The sequence below is a fragment of the Gobio gobio genome (assembly GCF_949357685.1).
Source record: "Gobio gobio genome assembly, chromosome: 23".
Classification (NCBI taxonomy): Eukaryota; Metazoa; Chordata; class Actinopteri; order Cypriniformes; family Gobionidae; genus Gobio; species Gobio gobio.
In genome coordinates, this window is record NC_137119.1 from 31,304,982 (window position 1) to 31,329,228 (window position 24,247).

The following is a 24,247-nucleotide window of genomic DNA, read 5'->3' on the forward strand; positions in this document are numbered from 1 at the left end:
TTTATTTGTTTAGGACCATGTGACACTGAAGACTGGAGTAATGGCTGCTGAAAATTCAACTTTGCCATAAAAAAAAAAATCCAAACGTACTCCAATAAATAACCAAAATAATAATAATAATAATAATTAAAAAAACAATAAAAAAAAATATATATACCTCAATCCTACAATAAACCTAAACACTTCTCAAAAAAAATTCAATGTATTACAAACATAATGTCTTAATGTTAATGCATTAATCATAAAGTGACAGAATTTTCACCATTTTGACATTTTAAAGTTTAACATTTTTAAGATAAACTCAAGTTATGAAATCCCTTTAAATTAGTTAAAAATAAATCACTCAGAACACAATTAAACTATTAATAATGTCAAATTAGGTACATAAACAAATTTGATGGAATTGAACAGATTTAATTATTGTCGTTGATTAAATACAATAAAATCAACTTATCAATGAATTAAATATCCTATGAACCTAAAATTGTAAACATATCTAAAGTTGTTCATTGTAAAATTATATTAATATATTATGAAATATTATGATATTTATATATTAATAATCAGGGTTTGAAATTAACACCTGCCAACCCACCAAATGTGGGTAAAAATCAACAGTGGCAGGCAACTAGCCAATTTGGCAGGTTACTTATTATGTTTAATTAGACTGGGTAAATCCAGCCCGATCTGCCGGCGATTTGATTTCGTCCTGCAGCTCAGGCTGGAAACCTGTACATTTTTCTATCCTGCTTCTGTTACAAATTTGCGGGACCAATCACAAAACGGCTTATCCACCTGGCGCGCTTTTGACGGGTTTAACACGATGACGGATAGAGAATCGATGGATCATTGGTCTGATTGGTTGAAGGACTATCCAACTGCGTACATTTGAACTATGCCCGTTGATCACACCTCTTGTGCATTAGAAAATACAGAGCAGACTAATGTTCAATCTTAAAAGATTGAGCTTGGTCTGGTGATAGCCATGACAAATGTTTAATCACTTTGCTGGGAAGTTTATGCAAGCCAAATATGAGCAGATTTAGTGCAAATACTCAACTCATGAGTCATTATGATATAATAAATACAGCATATTGCGCAGAATCTGCACATATCTGGCTTACTTGAACTTTACTTGAAGTCACTATGCAACAAATAACGCCGCGCTTGTTAATTTGCATTGAAGCAATTGTGAAGATTTAAAAAAAAGAAAAAGTTTGATGTTCTTTGTACTGTATTGATCTGTCCACCTTAAATATATTTTTCCTGAAAAGGAGATGAGATGGCTGGATGACAGGATTTTGTTTAAGAAATGTGACATAGTTAAATTTCTTTTTGGCTAGCAGAAGTTATGATTGGCCTGTAAAATTTTACAGCCAAATTGCCCGGGGAGTGAAAAAGTTCAAACCCTGCTGATAATAATGTGGATGTTGTTCTAAACACAAACATGCTAGAACTGCATTTTATATTCTACGTTGGGCACCGACAAATAGCCAACAGATATTCCTCCAGGTATTACGGTCTCCTTTAGTTTTAATACTCAACGTGTTATATTCATACAGTACATCCTTGACTGAAAGCTATTAATCAGTGAAAGTCTACCAGAAATAGCTATTTGACTCTACTGGGCTAAATATTTATCCCGAGACGTAACAAGCACCATGAAAACTGCAAAGTGATTCATAATCAACCCGTGCTGCACATTCGTTTCATAACAGCTGTAGTGGGAGAAAAAGAAAATCAGGCTGAAGATCTGCTGTACTGATTATCAGCATTTATGTCCAGAACAAATCCTCTTATAATCATTCAAGCTACAAAGAGACCTTACCTAGACATAATATCCCTGAACAGCTCCCAGTGGAGCCCGAGACCCAAATTTAGCACAAAAGCAGCTCTGTCTAAATCTATGTCACCATCCCGCCTGATCCAGATCTATGACAGCCAGCGTTTCATCACATCTCCACTTTGAACTGCACATCAGCCCAGAAAGTAGAAAGTAGTTGTGGTGCTACTTAAGTAACATATAGATTAATAAACAGCATCACTGCACCATAATCTAATTATCTGATAATGGTAAGGTTTATGGATGCCATCCCTGCATTTTAACAACATAACCATTAAGATAAGCAACGCTCATGACATGCAGACGATGTAAACAGTCTGTTGCCAAGGGCTACAGACAGATTGGACTTAAAGCTGTCAATAGTTGTTTGCTTGGGTGAAAACTAACATGGTGAGTGGGTGATGGGTTAAGCACAGGGCAGAATACAGATTCTTCCTCAAAACGCTCAGTATATGTCCACTGTTTGTGCTATTGACTCAAATTGAAGCACAAACCAGAATGTATAGAGACTAGGGATGTGACGGTGAGGAAATTTTCCCACCGGTTAATTGATGTGTGACAACACCGGTAATACCGGTATCACCGGCGGAGGCTTTTAAATCTAAAGTAACATGCACACGACCGCTCTGAACTGAAAACGCGCCAGTGCGCGCACACCGTGAACGACAGCTCGTCTGTAAATGCGCGCTCTGTGAGGCCATGGGTGCGTCACAGTCACCTAGTTCAGCAGTCAGGGCACTGATCAAGCATTGATCAGTCTATGATTGAGATGCACGCCATGAATGAATAACAGTTCGTCCCCTTGTTTATACTCGACGCGCCCGCACGAGCGCGAGGGTGCGCGCGGCAAAAAATAAATGCGCGGAGCGCGGAGGCTCGCACAGCGGAGCCAGGCCAAAGTAGCTAAACAATGCGCGGCCGTGCACATTTTACTTTCAGTTTTGAATTAGCGCCAATTCGGCTGCGGGTTGCTTGATTTGTGGGTTCATTAGCCTATTATTTTTTATGAAAAACACAACAACAAAACAAATGACAAACTCCCTTAAATAGGCGCTTATACGTTTTCGCTTTGAAACCAAATCTTCCGCGATCATCTCAGGCAGCTCCTCACTCTTAAATCTGATGAATGACTCCAGCCGCTGCCGAGATTCACGGTCGGATCCTGCTTTATTAAGCAGATACGTTCAGTTTTTATTTGTATTGTCTGTTCTCTAACTGAACTAAATTATTTTATTACTATAAAAAAATCTAAAAGACGGTGGGCGGTGCCACGGTGGGCAAGTGATGTAACCGGTGTTGAGTCTGGACACCGGTAACACCGGCAACACCGACTATCGTAGCAAGCCTAATAGAGACCAGCAGATGGGCTCTTCAGACATGGACTAGTAAAAAAACACCTAGCAAACTCAAAGATTTGGCCACTCATCCCGCTTGCGTTTCCCTCAGCAAATTAAAAATGTAGTTCTTTACAGTTACAGACACTGTGAAATCTGCTGAGTTTGCTTAAATATTTTAAAGGTTGTCTGGAGCTGTTGAGCTGATACTAACTTGTACGTGCATATCCTGTAATACTAACACAAGACACACAACGTATGCATAGACAGTCACAAAGGCAATTCAAATGAGTCAATATGAGGCTAAACCTCTTGACCGGTCATTTAGACAACGCCTCTCCATGCGACATTCATTCAGCATTGCATATACCCCATCCTAACTATCAGTTACAACATTTTCCTCAAGTGCAACTAACCTTATTCTATTTCTGGTTGAGAGTCGAATTGCTCTCCTTCTCTCATCGGCGTGCGCACACATGTGTGTGATTGAGACGTTACCGAGGGGAAGAACAGATAATGAGAGTTTACTGTAGAGTTTATGATAATCTCAACGAGTAACTTCCCCCAGCATAAAATCCATTAGAGAAGGAGGTTCAACTACTAGTATAAATCAATAGTCAGTCAGCGACTAGAGATAGCCTAGATACTAGAGCAGCAACAAGACATTGGATACACATTTAGAGATTTTCTAACGTTTACATTTAAAGGTTCACTTCAAAATAAAAATGTCCTGATATTTTACTCACCCCCATCTCGACATCCAAGATGTTCATGTCTTTTTTTCTTCAGGGGAAAATGAATTAAATTTGAGGAAAACATTCTAGGATTTTTCTCCCCATCATAGCCTTCCATGGCAACCAAAATGTTGAAGGTCCAAATCAATGCCATTTCAAAGGGCTTCAGAGGCTCTGCGCGATCCCAGACGAGGAATAGGGTCGGTCATTTTAAAAAATGTTGTAAATTAATATACTTTTTAACCTAAATTGCTCATCTTGCACTGCTCTGCTATGGGCCAAGGATTGCGCAATCACGTTGTAAAGGTCACGCCAGACAAGCTAACGTGCGAGGACTAATACAAACGCCCTTTACCAAAAACACTCCATTTTCAACTTAAAAATCATCCGACATCGTTGTTTTACCTTTTTTTTGCTAAAGGGCGTTTGTATTAGTCTTCGCATGTGTGCTTTGTAAACAGGTACTTCCACCTACTTATTGCGTGACCTTTACAACGTGATTGCGCAATCCTTGGCACATCACAGAGCAGCGCAAGATGAGCAATTTAGGTGAAAAAGTATTTTTTTTTTTTTTTTTAAATGACCAATCATTTTGCTAGATAAGACACTATTCCTCGTCTGAGATCGCGCAGAGCCTCTGAAGTCCTTTGAAACTGCATTGATTTGGACCTTCAACATTTTGGTTGTCATGGAAGGCTATGATGGGGAGAAAATCCTGGAATGTTTTCCTCAACAAAACTTAATTTCTTTTCCACCGAAGAAAGAAGGACATGAACATCTTGGATGATATGGGGGTGAGTAAAATATCAGGAAATTTCCATTTTGAAGTGAACTAATCCTTTAACAGTGCTTTTATAACAAAAAAAAGGGCTTGAATTGAATGTAAGATGGTGGCAAATATAATCTAAATGAAAACTTTTAAATTAAAGGGTAAGTTCACCCAAATATTCTGTCATTAATTACTCAACCTCATGTCGCTCCAAACCCGTAAGACCTTCGCTCATCTTCGCAACACAAATTAAAATATTTTTGATGAAAACCGAGAGCTTTCGGACTCCACATTGACAGCAAAACAACGACCACTTTCAAGGTCCAGAAAGGTAGTAAAGACATTGTCCATGTGACTACAGTGGTTCAAACTTAATGGTATGAAGCGACAAGAATACTTTTTGTGCGCAAAAAAACCTAACCAAAATAAAGACTTTATTTAACAATGTCTTGCCATCCCTATCACTCTCTTACACTATTTACACAGTGCAGTGCTTCCAGGTTCTACGGCAGAACGCCGGCTCACTATTGGCTGAGCGTCACATGCATGAATCGCGTAAGAGAAATTGTTGAATAAAGTCGTTATTTTTGTTTGTTTTTTGCACACAAAAAGTATTCTCGTCACTGTAGTCATCTGGACAATGTCTTTACTACCTTTCTGGGCCTTGAAAGTGGTTGTTTTGTTGCCGTCTATGTGTGCTCTCGGATTTCATCAAAAATATCTTAATTTATGTTGCAAAGATGAACGAAGGTCTTACGGGTTTGGAATAGAGCCCGACCGATATATCGGCGGGCCGATATTATCGGCCGATATTAGGCTTTTTCCAAACTATCGGTATCGGCATTTATGATGGCCGATAAATGAATATTTTTTTAAAAATAAAAAAACCGGACGAAACACCTCTCAAACACATTGAGTGTTGGCGTTTCATAGTTTGTCCACCAGAGGGCGCTCTACAACGTGCCGGCTGGCAACACCACCAGCTGATCCAGCAGAGTCATGCTGAGCTTCAGCGCTCTGAGCGCTGCATTCACAACACAGATCATCCGCGAAATGCATGTAAGTTGGCAACGAGACATACATTGCTTGAATTGAATAACAGTTAAAAGAACATCCCCATCAGTTCTCTTAACTCAAATAACATGACACAATTTGTAACTGCCAAGTCCAGTTTTGCTGTTACATGTAAGCCAAGAGAGCTGGTAATTACGCTAGGTTACAGTTGACTGACTTATTTTACCTCGGACAATGTGACTGAATAAAATGTATTTCTTTAATAGTCTGACAGTTTGACATCATGAGACGTATCATCTCTCCCCTGCCCGTTATTTTGAAAAAGTATACATATTTCTAAATTATAACTTATCATAGACGCTAACCACAAAGCTAGCTAATGCCATGGCTATCAGTGGGAGACCGCTAACATTAATGCGCCTTGAAAAACACAACAAACTTATTCTGCCTAAATAAAGTAATGATTACTGTATTTATAACTAGTATATTTGTAGTTCCAGTCTCTGCATTGTAAATCGTAAGTTAGGCTCGTGAAGAGTGAACGAAAGTGCGTGACTTCGTTCAGACGCCGCATTAACGAGTCAAATAATGGATTACACGAGTCATCATCAGTAACGTTAGTAGATTTTAGAAGGCAGGCAGCAAATGATGATTGAAAATGGTTTGTGGTAGCTTGATGGATAGAATTAAAAGTGCATGTAAAGGGATAAGCAAGTTGACATTGTAATTATAAGGTGGCTCATATTTATACTGTATATAGTTTATGTTTTGCTGTTGTTGTTATTTATCAGAACTTCTAGAACATAACTGAATATTTTTTTTCCAGTCTTGCTAAAAGTTATATTTATAAAGCTTACCACATCTATTAATACTGGTAACTTTGATTTTTTGTTTTTGTTAGCCTATTGTGTTTTCGTCCAAACGACTTTAAGTTTCATATCTTAAGTTTGTATTTTTATACATTTTATTTATCAGAACTTTAATATATTTTATGTTCCTCTGTTCTGTTGTAACAATAAAACAAACAAGTTTATTTTTAAACTGCATTATCATATTATTTTAGAGAGGCTGAGGGATCATGAATAACTACAAATAACTGATGTATAAGGGAAATCTGTTTGTGTTTTTTTACGCGTTTCTGTTATTTTATTTTTTTATTTTTTATATATATCGGCTGATATATCGGAATATCGGATTTTTAAGTGACCAAATATTTGTATCGGTATCGGCCTTAAAAATCCTTTATCGGTCGGGCTCTAGTTTGGAATGACATGAAAGTGAGTAATTAATGACAGAATTGTCATATTTGGGTGAACTAACCCTTTAATATGCATTTACCTTTTTTGACAAAACCCACTGACTTTTAGCAAAACTCTTCTAGAGATTTTACCTTAACCTTTCTCACATTATCTTTGTATTAAAACCCAGTGAGTTGTGTACTATAAAGCAATTTGTAGTCACTGAACACATGGCGATTCCATATTGAAAACACGTCAACAGCAGGGGAGTGTGAACGGCACTCTACTTGTTTTAGTGTAACTGTGGCTGATGGTGTGGGGCTGTTGAGATCAGCCAGTAACAACAACTGATGGCTCTCTTGGTAGTGCGAGTCACTTAGGCCTGTGCATCAAGGCATGTGTGATGCACTCAGCCAGCGGGATACCTATTAGGCTAGTTGGGCCAGCTTTTAAACCCACTCTTTCAGTTATTGGACATAACCATCCATGAAATTCCCAATTTTCATCAGCCTAGCCTACAGCTGACAGAATGTGGCCATTCAATGGTTTGTGAAACCTGTTGATCTAGAAGGTATTTAGTGAAAAGTGCAGGTTTTTCCAAACATCATGTCAATTAGAGATTTAAGACATTGACTGGCCATTTGCTAAAGTACACTGGAATGCTCACTCAGTCATCCACAAAGTTCCTTAGAAAACCACCTGGGAAAGTGAAAGGCAAGGCAAGTTCTAGGATGACTTTTCCTTGCACTTAGTAACTCTGAAACATGAGTCACAGTATCCATTATCACATTTAGCGGCAATGATTTTTAAACGCACAAAGAAGTCATGAAAGATGTCTTTAAGTTGTCCAGAATGGCAAGATACCGGCATGATATTTCAGCCCTCCCTGCAGGCCCGCTAAAACACACCTCATTGTGCGTTTGACTAGTTAACTGGTTACACAGCTGGAGGACTTCCTTGCGTATAAACTGAAACTGTTTTGGTTTTCTAGTCAATGTGACAATAAACACAACCGGGCCACTTCATTTTGCGGTCAGCTTAGAAGTAGGGGCAGGATAGAAATAAGAGTGATATAGTGATTAAAACTCCAAGCTATAAACTGAAAGCCTGTATGTTCAAGCCTTGCCTGGGGTGGAACCACAATTTCCACAACTTTCTACAGTCAATTGTGGTAACCTGTGATACCCCTTTCATGGAAATTAAAAAAGAAAAAAAGAAATTAAATGAGAAAAAGGCTCTGACAGTCAGCAGCTATGACATTTTGAAAGAAATTAAGGACAAGTTCAAACGTGAAGGGACGGAGCGATAAACAATTACTACTGAGTAACACATTTTACTTCAGGTCAAATTGAAGGGTCTAAATAAAAGTGTCAATTAAATGATACTATTGGTACTAAAATGGTACTATTCCATTTTTTTTTTTTAACTGTCATAATGACATCACCTCTTCTGGATGTGAACACTTTAAGGACAAGTGTCAAATGAGTTGTCAGCACGGTCTTAAATAGTCAGACATATTACCATGATACGTAAACAACCGATTATTCAAAAATTGGACATACAAAAATCAGCATTAAATCTTTCTAACAAACGACTTTTAGTGCCACTACCTTGAACACATGACTAATGGCTAATTTAACTACAAAGCTGTTAGCTATTTCCCATCAATTTTTTCAACCCAATATGGCAATTAATTATATATTATTATATACATATAGGCCTCAGAGACTAACACAGATAATTACGCATCTAAATCATATAAATATTTTTTTTAAATACTTCAAAACTCCTTTATTTTCTGTCAAATGGAAAAGCCGTGGAATGTCATTTTCAACTCTTACAGCATATCTTCAGAAAACAAAAAGGGGATTCCCAAAGCAGTAAATGAAACAAAAAAAACAACAAAAACGAAACGCAAATTATATCGGTAACAACGTAACGGATTCCAGAATATTTTTCCTTCGTGAAACCGATACTGTAAACTTGACTGGGTCACCACCAGCGACTTGGACGTTTTCTAAACGAGAACTAACGTTGTTCTGTTGTTTACGCACGAATGGAGATTTACTGAAGCGATTTTACACCGAAAATAGTTTAAAACCTTAACGTTATCTAGATACAGGCAAGGATAACACCCAAATATCTAACTTCCTCGAATTTGACTTACTACGCTCTTAAACTCCACGCGACATGGAATGTTTTGAAAACCTTGAGATTGTCAGCACTCGCGGGGTCAAACAAACAAACTCACCTCATTTTTTTCGACTTGCTCTCTTTTTTGTTGAGAACTCCCGGGACGCAGTTGGTGAGCTCGGTCCAGTCCGCATGTAAGCCGCAACTCCAGCCGGTGGAGAACCGAGAAAACAGCCAGGTCTCCTTTCGGTTCGGACGGTAGCAAGTACACTTCTTCTGCCCCGGTCTACAATCACACGGAAGCTCCAGTCGAACATTTTGGACCAAGTGTCTCCCGAATGTGGTCCCGCCGGTCTTTTGGATGTGGAGAAACACAATCACGTCTTCCCCCTTGATTTCGAAATCAATGTTGCGCTCGAGATCTTTAATAGGGAAGTAGTACTTTTTCACGTAGTGCGGATCCGGAGTGGGGAAAATGGTCATGTCCTCTTCGCCGAGAAGGTACCCGTGCGGGGAGCCGAAGTTTATCACCCCGGGCGCCACGTACTGGTACAAAATCAGCATGAAGAAGACCGATCCGACGACGATCAACAGAAATTTACTGGTCCTTTCAACCATGTTCCTTTCCGTGTCGTTCATTTGTTATCATTTCTCAGACAACAACAGTCCGCGGGGCTTCTGTGGTGGCTTGCACCCTTCGCGTCTCTTCGTAGACAGATCATCATAGGTCCACTTAAGAGTTCAGGAGCTCGAGACAATGTGTGCTTGGATACATTATATCCACGTTTCGACCTGTCCTACCTGTCGAAAATCCCGATCAAATCCGTTCACGGGACCCTGGTTGCAGATGAAGGCACAACCGTCCTCAGACCTCGAAATGTTGAGTCCTCTGTGAAAGCCACCAGTCAAAAAATACCTCCCTTGTCTCGTATAATTATTCTACACAGCGACACCCACTTTCCCCCACACACGCACACATCAAGCTCGCACTAGTAACTGAGGAAAGGGGCTTTAATGCTTCGTTTGGAGTTCACGTTTGCAGTTTTTTTTTGTTGAGAAGCTATTATCTACATTTTTGATGCCAAGGATCCCCGAATATAATTATACATTTTTAAAACAAAAAAACAACAACAAACCCACTAAGCAGCCTCCTGGTTGACAAAACAAACATTTTAATAAGCGCCCCCCCCCCTTAATAAGTCGACTCTAATAATAAATGATTTAATGGTTTATGGTGCACAAGGAAACAGCAAATAAGTAATTCGCTTTTTGCCAGTGCATTGAGCACAAAGACATTTCATACGAGAACCAAAACATCAATCCTGTAGTAATTGAGGAGATTTAGTTAGTGTTAAATCCATTTAAAAAAAACTGATAGGGGGCGACAGAGAGAACTACGAGGGCTGACAAAATTCCACCATACATTTTTAGATTTGTGGAGTAAAAGTTATAGTTTTTATTTTTTAGTAAACATATCAAATTAGACCCCAAGTTACTAGTGTTATTGTTTTTAAAATGTAATAATTATTGTACTTAATGTGGTTGTTATTCAGTATTTCCATGAAGATGTACATTTCAGATATTTTTGCTTTCATATAGTTGAGTGAAACCATTAAATTTGCATATATTCAATTAAGTAAATATGCATATGTCTGTATGAAATGTTCATAGAATAATTTTAAGTTGATATTAAATTAAATTGTCAAAATGTTTAAATACAATAGTTTATTTAGTATTTTACATTAATGACACTTTAAATATATATATATATATATATATATATATATATATATATATATATATATATATATATATATATATATATATATATATATATATATATATATATATATATATATATATATATTAGATTAGATTAGATTAGATTCAACTTTATTGTCATTACACAAGTACAAGTACAAGGCAACGAAATGCAGTTTAGGTCTAACCAGAAGTGCAATAGCAGCAAGTGCAGGATATACAACGTTTGCATAAGTGCAGGACATGGATATGTACTGAATATATATAAATATATCTATAAATAGAGAGATGGTTATTACTATAAACAGAATTTACAGGTAAATATGTACAGTGAATAATATACAGATGGTTAATACTATAAACAGAATTTACAGGTGGATATGTACTATGAATATGATATAACATACAGATGGCTATTACTATAAACAGAATTTTACAGATAGAGGTATACAATGATATGTTAGGCTAAAATGAGGAATATGGCAGTGGATTAAGGTAGTGCAATAAATTATGGACAGAAGCTATCCGAAAAAAGTGTAAAAGTGCAGTGGAAGTGATTGCATATTACAGTTAGAATATATAAATATTATTAAGAATTATATAAAAAGTAATTTATACATTCTGAACAAGTTTATCCTGCGGGGTGGGGGGCAACACTCTAAAATATGCTTGGTTGTTTCAACCCATGTTTGGGTCAAAAATGGACAAACTCAACTGTTTGTTTAAAAATTTAAACCACTGGTTGGGTTTGTCCATATTTGACCGGAACATGGGTTGAAACCCTGCATTTTTCCTTTTTTAAAGGTCCTGTTCTTCGTGATCCCATTTTTCAAACTTTAGTTAGTGTGTAATGTTGCTGTTAGAGCATTTATAATACCTGTAAAATTATAAAGCTCAAAGTTCAATGCCAAGCGAGATATTTTATTTAACAGAAGTTCCCTTTCAAAGCCTACAGCGAACGGCTGGTTAGGACTACATCCTGGTATTTCCTGCTTTAATTACGTCAGTAGAGCAGTATGTCGACTAACCTCCGCCCACAAGAACACGCGGAAAAGGGGGCGTGGTCTTGTTGCTCCCGCGTGGAGAATAGGAAGTGTTGCGTTCGGTTGCGTTCGTATAGTTTGTTTGTTGCCATGTCGTCGAGACGCTGTTATTTTCATCCCGGAGTCAAGTCACCTTTGTTTGGCTTTCCCAGGGACGCTGTACTTAGAGATCATTGAGCGCATGCATCCCCGTTATGGTGAGAGGCGTGACCTTTCCGGTAACGTGCGCTCTGCGTGCCCTAAGCTGCTGTCGAATCACAACACGGGAACCGCTGGCACAATCAGAACTCGTTACGTATTTCTGAAGGAGGAACTTCATAGAACAGGGAAATCTTTCAAGCCGTTTTGAGGACAGTGAAAACAGCAGTATACAGATAAGTAAATTGTGTGAAAAATACTGTGTTTTTTTACACATGAAACATGAACACATGTTATATTGCACACTGTAAACACAATCAAAGCTTCAAAAAAACACGAAAAACGGGACCTTTAATATTTGACATTTTGTTATAACGACTAAATTAGCAAATGTTTCAATTTATTTCCTATAATAACACCATGGCTGATAAATCATTATTCTGCATATGCTAAACTTATATCTAAATTTTTAAATTGTAAAGTAAATCAACATTGTTCTTAAGGGGGCATCTTCCCATAGTACATTAACACTTTAGCATAGGAAACACATTCACCATTAACTAGGACTTTTGCCTCAATAAACTCCTACTTTACTGCTTATTAATAGTTAGTAAGGTAGTTTTTGTAGCGTTTAAGTTTAGGTATTGGGTACGATTAAGGGATGTATGGCCATGCAGAAAAAGGCATTAAAGGGGTGGTAAAACACATTCTTTTGAAGGCTTGGCTGTGTTTGTGGGGTGCACTGTAACATGTGTTCATGCTTCGTTTAAAAAAAAAAAGCCTTATTTTTCATATATTTGACCTTTATTCTACACTGCTCTGTCCCTCCTTGTAAAACGGTCTGATGCTTTCCGGGTTGTATGAAGCCAGTCCCTCAAAAATACGCAGTGGGCTCTGATTGGTTAGCTGGTCTAGTGTGTTCTGATTCGCTAACCGCAGTGCACGGTTGTCGGAAACGTCACGCCCCTTACCTGGAGGCTGTGCTTTAACAACGGCGTCAATAAAACCATATGAGCCCGAATCAGACCCAGAACATTTGAGTGAAGATGATCGAGCAGAACCTGTTCAGTCCTCAAGAGTAAAGACTGCGGATCTATAATGATCGCTACTGAATGGCACTTTAGCTTTTGTATTTTTAGAACGATTATAGCCAAATATCTGTCGCAAGAACTAACCCAAAACGAACACTAAGCACTGGCTTTAACTAGTAAGTTAGCCAAATCACACACAGAACCATGTTTAGCATGCCTGTAGATAAACAATACATAAAAGCTCTAATCAAAGAATAATTTACACTAATGCCAGGTTCGCTGTTGAGATTTTAACGTTAGTGTTTGTAACGATAGGTGTTTGTCGGATAACGTTAAGTATGAATGAGCATTTAACAGACTGGTTTGCAGAACAGCGCTGTCATCTGTTTACTTCCTTGCTACAACCTATTACAGGAAAACACATCGATGAAATATAAATCAGACTTACAGGTTGTGGCCCGTAAACAGCTTCTGTTTGTAAATCCAGCTTTCAGGACAAGCCGTTGTGCATATCCTGTATTGAACTCGCGAAGTTTGTGGAAGTTTGTGTTGTCCTCCGTGAAATGTGCAGCGCGCGCGTCGTGCATCCACGCACCGGCAGTGTTTTTTTCACGCAGCTGACGTTGTGCAAATCCGGCATTGAAATCGCGAAGATGGCGGATGTTTTCCTCTGTTAGATGTGCTGCAGGGAGCCCTGCGCGCGCCTGATTCCCCGCTGACTCAAACACACGTGCATATAACATGCTGTATGTTAAACGCTCTGCAACGCACCCCCGTCCCAAGGAAGGCTGAACAGAGCAAGTACCCCAGACCTGCAATCCGGATGAAAATAACAGTGTTTCCTCGGCATCGCGGCAACAACACTCCAGCCTAACTATACCACAAAAGCGCCGCGATACAAAATTGGCCTCACCCCCCCTTAAGGCCCGGGTATACTTCACTTACCGCGCCCGGACGCGTCACGCGCGCAGCCCTGTCCGCGCGTCTTTCAAAGTATACTACACAACGGATGCGCGCGGATGATCGCGTTCGACACATGCGCAGTAAAAAAAGTATATGCTCTACCAGACATCGGAGGGCAGCACTGAGTCCTGTCATCAAAGGGACATTCGCTGGGCATGATCGGAGAAGAATTGTAGTGCATCCACCATTGCAACATAGTTTGGAAGAAACACTGAAGAATCAAAAATTCTCTTTTTTTCTTCAAGTGTGTTGTTTTTAAACCGGTCTTTGCACACTCTTCTTCAAAGGCTGAACAGTGTGCTCAATACTGTGTGTATTGCCACCTAGTGGACTCTTCTGTACTGCTGGCGCATGCGCTGTTGCACGCGGACCGTCCGCGCGGTCTGAAAATTTGGGCTGCGCGCGGACGGGGTGTGCGGCCGGCCGCGAGCCCTCCGAGTGACGAAAATTACGTCATGCGGGCGGTGCACGAACGCGGACGGCCGAAGTATACCCGGGCCTTTATTTAATATTCTCGGAGGAGGGGTTTATGTAAATATTGAGCCTGTTGATGTCACCAACCCTGGAGGAATGTCTGTAGTCGCCTGCTGGCCGTTTGCTGTAGTTCTTAGAAACTGATTTCTTTAAAAGCAAATATCTCCCTTTGCTTTAAACTTTGAACGTTGTAACTTTGCAGATGTTGTTTATGCTCAAGCAGCAACATTACACGCTAGCTAAAGTTAGAATAGTGAAATCGTGGTTTACCACCCCTTTAATATGTGCTAATAAGCAACTAGTTAATAGTGAGAATTAAACCCTAAAGTGTTACCCATTAATGTATATAAAACTGTGATATTTCTATAACAGATCAACAAATGGTTTCCTTCTTTTAAACAAAAGTGTTCTTATACCTTATAGTTCTGTCTTTTAAGCTTTATTTCCAAAGCACATCTAAAAGCAAAGACATAGATTGATGGACATGGATTTGTGACACAGGAAGGCTTTTGAAACTCTGAGGCTTTCGTATTTAAGTCTAAGTGCAAGGAAAGCAATATATTTAGGTCTTAAATGTTCCATTTCAGAACACACTTAGAAGTCAGCCTATATTATGTTAAATGTGGCTGTCGTGACTGTGAACAGACCCACATAGACCCTGTACAGATTTTGAATGATGTTCCATTAAAATCTGCTTTGCCTTCGATTTTCCCCATAGTCATTTACTCCATTTGCCAATCTAAAATTTCAGTAGGAAGCCTGACCTTAACCCCTTTTAGCTCAAACACTGATGAATATATGAGCTTTAAACACACCTTTAGTGTCAGCCCCACAGTACAGTTCACCTGACTACATATCCATGGAAAATTCTGCATTTATGTCAGCTCAGCTGAAATGGATCGCTTGATCCCAGGCGTATTTGTTAATAATACAAAGGTGAACTCTCTCTATCGTCACTTCAATGAAGCAATCAGCAGTGTTTTTCTATGCGAGAGTCCATTAGCAAATGAAATTATGTCATAGAGCGGAGCCATCACAGCATTTTATGTTGATAAATCATGCATAAAAGACTATGAAAAATAAAACATTTTACCAACTACTATCAGCAGGCATATACTGTAAGCTTATTCATGTTTAGACTATAGCATTTTTTTTTTACCATAGAACGGCAAAAATAAACATTATTATTATTAAAATAAGCATATTATACAAAGTCAAAAACAGTTACAAGAAAATAAATAAAAATAAAAAAGGGGGGGAAACAGACCTCAAGAATGACATAAAGAAGCGATTGCAAGATAGACAGCTTTCCGAAAGCTGAGATACGATTGTTTTAAAAATATATATATATTTTGAACGAGTTTTGTGTTTTAATTTTAAAGTTGATCATTTTTGTCTTATATCTTATATTTAAATATCTGAAATATATTAAATAAATATATTAAATTATATATATATATATATATATATATATAGTGTATATATAATGACCACTGACTGGTGAAGTGAATAACACTGATTATCTCTTCATCGCGGCACCTGTTAGTGGATGGGATATATTAGACAGCAAGTGAATATTTTGTCCTCAAAGTCGATGTGTTACAAGCAGGAAAACTGGGAAAGCATAAGATTTTAGCGCGTTTGACAAGGGCCAAATTGTGATGGCTAGACGACTGGGTCAGAGCATCTCCAAAACTTCAGCTCTTGTGGGGTGTTCCCGGTCTGCAGTGGTCAGAATCTATCAAAAGTGATCCAAGGAAGGAACAGTGGTGAACCAGTGACAGGGTCATGGGCGGCCAACGCTCATTGATGCATGTGGGGAGCGAAGGCTGGCCCGTGTGGTCCGATCAAACAGACGAGCTACTGTAGCTCAAATTGCTCAAGAAGTTCATGCTGGTTCTGATAGAAAGGTGTCAGAATACACAATGCATGGCAGTTTGTTGTGTATGGGGCTGCATAGCCGTAGACCAGTCAAGGTGCCTATGCTGACCCCTGTCCACCGCGAAAGCACCAAAAGTGGGCATGTGAGCATCAGAACTGGACCACGGAGCAATGGAAAAAGGTGGCCTGGTCTGATGAATCATGTTTTCTTTTACATCCCGTGGATGGCCGGGTGCGTGTGTGTTGCTTACCTGGGGAACACATGGCACCAGGATGCACTCTGAGAAAAGGGCAAGCCGGCGGAGGCAGTGTGATGCTTTGGGCAATGTTCTGCTGGCAAACCTTGGGTCCTGGCATCAATGTGGATGTTACTTTGACACGTACCACTAAGCATTGTTGCATATGTAAACCCTTTCATGGAAACGTATTCTCATGTGGCTATGGCCTCTTTCAGCAGCATAATGCGCCCTGCCACAAAGAAAAATGGTTCAGGAATGGTTTGAGGAGCACAAGGAGTTTGAGGTGTTGACTTGGCCTCCAAATTCCCAAGATCTCAATCCAATCGAGCATCTGTGGGATGTGCTGAACAAACAAGTCCGATCTTTGGAGGCCCCACCTCGCAACTTACAGGACTTAAAGGATCTGCTGCTAACATCTTGGTGCCAGATACCACAGCACACCTTCAGGGGTCTAGTGGTACCCATGTCTCGATGGGTCAGGACTGTTTTGCCTGCAAAAGTGGGACCAACATAATATTAGGAGTCATAATGTTATGCCTGATCGGTGTATATAGAGAACAGTTTTTTCTTGTTCTCAAATCTGATTGGCTGAGAGCCTTTTCCAGCTGCGCGATATCGACCCAGTATCGGGGTATCGGCACTCAAACCGTTTCAGCGCTTGGATCACTCCACTTGCGGCGACTGTCATGGCGGTCGAGCAAATCCACCAGTTTTAAAAATACTACTGTTGTTGTGTCACAAAATGTTTAGGCGAGAATGTTACTTGGACCTCAAATATGTGACTAATATATAAACATAGCGCCTATTTTACAATTTGTTCAGAAGCTTTCGTAGATGCGAGATCCAGGCCGTCAGCTTCATCTCGGCCAGTCTTTCTGGAATTTGCAGCTGGCTCTTATGTAGATAGTGGTTAAACAGATATAATTAATTTGGGGATATATCAAACAGGCAGTCTTTGGTCTTATTAATCTATAACATGTTCCAGAGCAAATCAATTTTGGTTAAGGGGAAAAATAGTTTCATAACTAGCCTACCCCGTTTTTGATTATGGGAGGCACTTCCGGTTTGTGGAAGTTCTACTCAAAAAGACTGAAACAGATCATTTCAAATCATAAGGATGAACTGTAAAATGTCCTTCATGTTCTATTTTCAGACATCAGGAGAATAACGTAACGTTTGTTATTCTGATGTAACGGTATAACAAGAATGTCAATGGAAAGAGCACCACCCCACCCCTGTAAAAAACATATAGGCCTGGTGCGCATTTGTGATCTGCTCTCCTGATTTAATTTATGATATATCCTATGAATAATTCACTGGAAGGCATGAGAATTTCTTGTTTTCTTCCCAAATCCTCACATCCCTTTCCAGGTTTGTTTTCACACGGATGGTTTAAAATGTAATTGCCTCCCTTTTCACTTCTAATCCCTATTAGCAGTGTTTACTGGAATGCTTCTAAGGCAGGTAAATCTGTCAAAATGACAGAAATCACTTAGAAATATTTTCACTCAACGTTTCAGTTAATGAACATTTTTGATTAAGGCAACGTGGCTACATAATATCCTACTTCAGTGATATTTAACGTAATATTGCTGCAGAAATAATCGCTCTTTTGCGGCTATTCATGGTCTGTTGTGGCACTTTGTTAATGCTTAAAATGTCCTTTTAATGTTCAACGGTTGAAGGGCGAGTAGAATAATGTCATCTCATCGAAGGCCTATGCTTATTATTTCTTTCATAGAGTGGACCTTTCGTCAATTGTTTTCAATTTAATGGAAGTTGCTCCCATAATTCGTGCAACAACAAAAAAATAACATTAGGTGTCCAGAAATCAATTTCAATAGTACATTGAGTTTAATTTATCGACATAGAACTCTTGTTTAATGTGATTGTTTCATCCTCTACTATATAATATAGAGTCTCAAGCTGGGATAGGTGAAAGTATTTTCACATTTTTGGGTACATTTAATCATTTTTGACAAGGATAAAGTGGCATTTTTATATACATTTTCCTTCATCACCACAATTCTACAAAAGACAAGCGGTTTGGAGAATGGATGGATGAATAAGCACTTACTCTGATCATATAACCTAAAGGAAGTCATTACACACAGTAACCTGATTTGTGAATACGGCCTGTATTCTGCAAGATAATGACTGATATTGATTGTGCAAACTACATTCATCTTCAATCTCCAGACAGAATATAGCTGTTAATTGAGTTTCCATTATAGACGACTGGTGTCGAGTAACTTAAGCCCATCTGGGCTCCTGCAGAGTGAAGATTATATTTCCTTTTTTCCCCTGCCATTTTCAAAAGTGAAATTTTATAATACTACCTGACAAAGTTTTTACTCTAGGTGTAGTTCAGGGGATGTCTATTCTACAGGTAACTCTTTTAATTCTTTGAAACCCAGTGCGCATCTGTGCATGAGAGCTAGGAACTCATTTAATTAAATGTTTTTCTAAGAAGGACCTGAGATTGACAATTGCCGTTGTTCGTGTAATTCATCACGTCTGACTTGGCCTTGCTCAGAACATTGTCTGAGTGTCCCTGACTTTAACTGCAGTTATTTGCCTTCAGGGCTTGAAAGCATTGAAGCAAGAAAGTGGTTCAAGTTTCTATAATGAGCAAGGACACCGTAACCCAACTCCAAGTTAAACTGCCTTTAATTATTCTCCTTATTGACCAGTGATCTTACAGTCTAACCCAAACCAGAGATGATCATTAAGGAAAATCCAGGCAAACAGCAAATTAACTGTTGTGCAATATGTTTGGTGTCACTTTTTGATTCTGATTGGTCAATAGCTGTGTTTTATTCACGATAAAACACTATTTAAAACTCTATTACCGCTTCACCCAACGGTTCTCTGTATCATTGCACAATACCCTTAGCAACCACTCTTAGCAACGTAAACAAAATGCTTGTTCTCATTGATATTGTTCAATGAAGCTTGTATTATTGTGTGTGTGTGTGTGTGTGTGTGTGTGTGAGAGAGAGAGAGAGAGAGAGAGAGAGAGAGAGAGAGAGAGAGCATTACTACGAGTGCATTACCTGCATTCAGATTTAGGTCAGTCCTATGTTCATAATAAAAAAAACGTTGAATGCCAGCTGCAATATCTTGTCCTTTTAACAGTAAAGGGGATTTCCCATGTCCTGACAGTGACAGCGCTCATTTGTCAGTTGCGTCTTGTTCACACAACAACATTTTTTATAGATCAGTGGTTGCTGTTCATGGTCAGGGAATATTTTTTTCCAGCGGAAGGAAGGCTTTTAGTTATTTTACTAAATGGAAGTTGCATTGATACAAATATATTTTGGCTTACATTTTTTTATTGCTTGGTAATCGTTTTATAAAAGTAATAAGCCTCGTGAAGCCGTGGTTTACAGTGAATTTATAACAGCTTTGCTGTTCATGGACAGGGACTATTTTTTCCAGCGGAGGGGAGACTTTTAGTGATTTTACTAAATGGAAGTTGTATCGATACAAATATATTTTGGCTTTAATATTTGTCTAGTTTGGTAATCGTTTTGTAAAAGCAATAAGCCCCGTAAAGCCACGGCTTCTCAGGGCTTATTGCTTTAGTAATCAATACGCCTCTTTGCAATGCATATGGTTTGCATTTTTCTTTAGATCAAATTAATTTTAAACTCATTGCTATTACATTGTTTTAATGTTCATGAAAATGATTTTCATTGGAAAAAAATATTTGATGTTATAATTTTTAGATGACTGAACTTTTGTATGAGAATTTGTCACTAAGGCCCAATTCCATTTCTACCCCTTAGACCGTACTTTTCCCCTACCCCTTCGTTTTGCGCGTTCACGTGAATGGGGTTGGGGTGTCTCGATTCTCTTTTGGCTGGAGTGGTAGGGGTAAGGGGAAGGGCCAGATAGCCCTTTAAATGAAGATTTTTCAGGACCACACTTCGAACGAAGGGGTATGAGGAGTTTCCCTCCACCGACTACCGTGCTGCTAGAATGTGTGTATGTTGCCACTCGGGAATCGAGATCGATCACTTGTGTGTCGCCTGGCAGCCAGTTTCTCCGTAGCTTGCTAAACGCACTATTTGAGTTATGTGTACACATAATAATAGTTAAAAATATATATATATGGTCATCCTTCATAACGCAGTCGATATTTACATCACGTATCGTCTGTAAACTCTTGCGTTACCAAAGCAATGACTGACTTGACGTATAGCGTATGAACATTATCGCAGCACCACAGTAGATAATGAAACCATATCTGTACCGGCCAGCTCGGATCAGCACGGAATGGAACGGTTAAAGGTGCACAATGTAATTTTTTTTTCAGTAAAATATCCAAAAACCACTAGGCCAGTGTTATATATTTTGTTCAGTTGAGTACTTAGAATATTTCAAATGTTTCCAACTATTTGTAAATCATGAGAAAATTGCTATTTTAACCAAGGAACCGGGACGTGTAAGTCGCCTGCCAATTGTGTCATATCTGCGTTACCCTCGGTTTCCGGTATTATTTTGCAGAAACGCTTTACTCTTACTGCAGTGTGCAACAAGTGTCATAGCAGCTGCCGATTGAATGCACAGAGTAACGTCATAACATCATTTTCAACACACTCAGATGTATCTAATATGATAAACAGAGCTGCGTTACCTCATACTCATGACCAGAAAAGCGGAAATGGACTATGCCATTGTAACAGTCTTCCAGCCTGTTACTTGATCTTTGATAGGCTGCAATTTTATTCCTCACCATTAGGGGGCGATCTAGTGGTGCTGGGGTTAGATTAAGTAAGGTGATCAGTAGAGGAAGAGGGTATGGTTACCTTGTAGGTAACATGCCAGCATGCCTTGCTGGTTGTTGTTTTGTGAAGTCCTTGTTGAGAAACGGTTGTTTTCATGCTCAACTGTAAGTAATTTATTTTCATTGTTTCATTTCATTGTTTAAGAAATGTATGTGGAGGCCAATTTTGGTAAAAGAGGCTGAACTGTAATTTATTTTGTTTGATTTATGCAGATAATTAACAGAAGCTGTTTTGTATTTTTGTAGAAGGATTTTTCTTGTTCCTTATATGCTTAATGCATATTTTTGTCAACTCTTTGTGGATCTGGGGAGAATTGTTACCACAGCTGATGGCTATAGACTAAAGAGTCTGCTCAAAGAAACACTTCTGGGGAAATCGACGAAGTTGGATGGAACTACAGGGTTGTTCATGGATTGCTTTTTCATGGGAGATCTTTGTCAACGAACAGGCAACTCTGGACATCATAGTAACAGATAAGACATTCTCTGACTCTTTAACTGTTGCACGCACCTTGCCTCACTCAATCACGCAATATTTGAAGGACACTATAATCTAAGTGAGGTGTTGCCGGAACGTAAACCTTGAGATGTGGATGTCATGTGCATTATTTTTTTTTTTGGGTGTTGTTTGTTGGGGTAAAGAAGTAATGAGGAACTGTGAGATGATTTTGGTGAGAGGGTGGTAATATAAAAACAAAGAAAGAGTTTGTGGTTTGCCTTATTTACTAAGTGGTTTAAAATGTGTTAATGTTTATGACTCTCCCTAAAATCAGATGTATAACTAGCAATAGTTCAAAGTAGCACGTGCAGTTATACCATAATGAAAGTCCTGCAGCTCGCAAGGCGTGTGTTCCGCTCTTCTTATTAACAATCGCTCCTGCAACCTTGCTCAGGTCCACAACACTCTGCTTCATACTACAGTAACGTTAATAATCTCCTATCCTCCTAGAGTCCTATCCCGATTCTTTTCCACCGCTGTGAGGTGAAGACGACATTTCCCATGAATCTTTTTTCATGAAAAGTTTTGAATAGGCAACTTCTAGTGGACGGAAAAGTTACATAGTGCAGCTTTAATAAACAAAGAGAACAGTTTGGCCCGATGGAAAAGCGGCTTCACTAGTCTTATATGTTCTGTATCATTTTGTATCATCTTAATAAAACGGCGCTCGTTTTCAGTTAAAAAACGTATGAGCCTTAGAGTTTTTTGTTAAACGCGCTCGCGCCTGATATAGCCTACGCACTTCATTGCTGTTCATACTGGTTAAATGTCACAGGACACTAATAAAAGAAACAGGGTATGATGACGTGTAATGGTATAGTAGTGGTGTCCCATTTTTTAGGGGAATATTTTCACCCCTACGCCTTGCCACTCTGTTTCAAGGGGCAAGGGGAACGGGTAGGTGTAGGGGTAGGGGAAGGCGAAGGGGTATAAAATAGAATTGGGATTGGGCCTTAGTGTGATCCTCGCTGGTGATAAACCTTTCTTCACTCATAAATTAAAATGAAAGATAAAAGCCACGTTGTCCTTTATGACTTTTAATAATGCCAAGATGCTAATAAATACTTAGTATCAGCTTTTATGGGAGAAACATGAACTAAATTCAATACAGAAGAATAAGAGTTTTGTTTCATTAATCAGTGTTGTTTATTAAAACAGTAGAAGATCATATCATAGCACACCAGACAGCTCATTTTACACAGAATCAGATCTCAGTACGAGTGCATGTCGTTCTTGAATTCAGCTGAACATCTGATTCACAGAACAGGAAAAGCGTAACCAATGGATTAGCCAGGACATTTTTTCAGGACACAACTCAGATTGTATTGTACACCTAGGATGACTTCGGATGAGTACATTTTGGGTTTACAACCAACCCAATAGATCTGCATAGAGCACTTTAAAGGCCGATATACAGTACTTCAAGTGAAATTGTCTGATGTCATTTTGAACAAAATCAGGCAAATCAAAGTTTCCAGAAAAGTTCACTTTGGCTGGTTAACACATTCGAACTACCATTGGTCAGATTACGATTATAGTCAGGTGTGTGCTGAGGCTCCGCCTTCTTTGATGTGGAAATCTCCTCTGGTTCATTTAATCTGTTTGTCGAGGTCACCGCTGCCATTTTAGTTGTGTTTATTTTGTTATTGAGAGAAAAGCGCATAACACTTACATATTCATCTAAATGTCGCTTTCAGCAGCGTAGGCAGCGTTGGGATGTTCGATAATAGTATAAAGCTGTAGTATATCCGTGAGTATATCTTCAGCGTGAGCCTCCGCTGACTGCTCACACACCTCCCCAAACGGACGAGGCATTTAGGCCCTGTTTACACTAGTGCGTTTTTGTTTTAAAAAGCATAACTTTTGCAATGGTTTTGCCTGCCGTCTACACTACTCCGGCGTTTTTCGAACCTCAAAAACGGAGACTTTCGAAAAAGCTGCAGACCCCGTTTTAGTTTGAAAACTCTGGGGTTGCGTTTCAGTGTAAATGGACCAAAACGAAGACTTTTGAAAACGATTGTGTGCCTGCCCACATTATGCTACCTGGGGCCTGTACCATGATGGTAGTTTAACAAACTCAGGGTTACAGGATTAGTTTCGAGTTGACAAAACCAAACCAATCTATTCAGGCTTTGGTGGTCCCATGATGCTGATCATCAGCTTTCTCTGTCAACTCAGGCTTTGATAAGTACATTTTTTTCTAAAATTCGTGTGGATTTATTTATATGTTGAGAGTAGGACCTGCGCGATATCATGTGAGGTGGTATTCGTTCGCGCGCGCGCTGAAACAAACTGGGTACCCGGCTGGCTTGCTGCCAAACATGTACGCGAGCTCGCTTCCATTCAGTAAGTAAAGCATGG

The 24,247-nt window shown here is 39.1% G+C and overlaps 1 protein-coding gene across 1 annotated transcript in view; it reads right to left on the reverse strand.

The window, feature by feature from the left end:
• Positions 1-9,995, reverse strand: part of hs6st1b (heparan sulfate 6-O-sulfotransferase 1b) — an 85,702-nt gene extending 75,707 nt beyond the window's left edge. The window contains exon 1 of the mRNA XM_079806523.1: positions 9,184-9,995. Within this exon, the coding sequence (XP_079662649.1) occupies positions 9,184-9,704 (521 nt within the window). The 5' untranslated portion in view covers positions 9,705-9,995. The remainder of the gene's footprint in view (positions 1-9,183) is intronic.
• Positions 9,996-24,247: the final 14,252 nt, after the last annotated feature.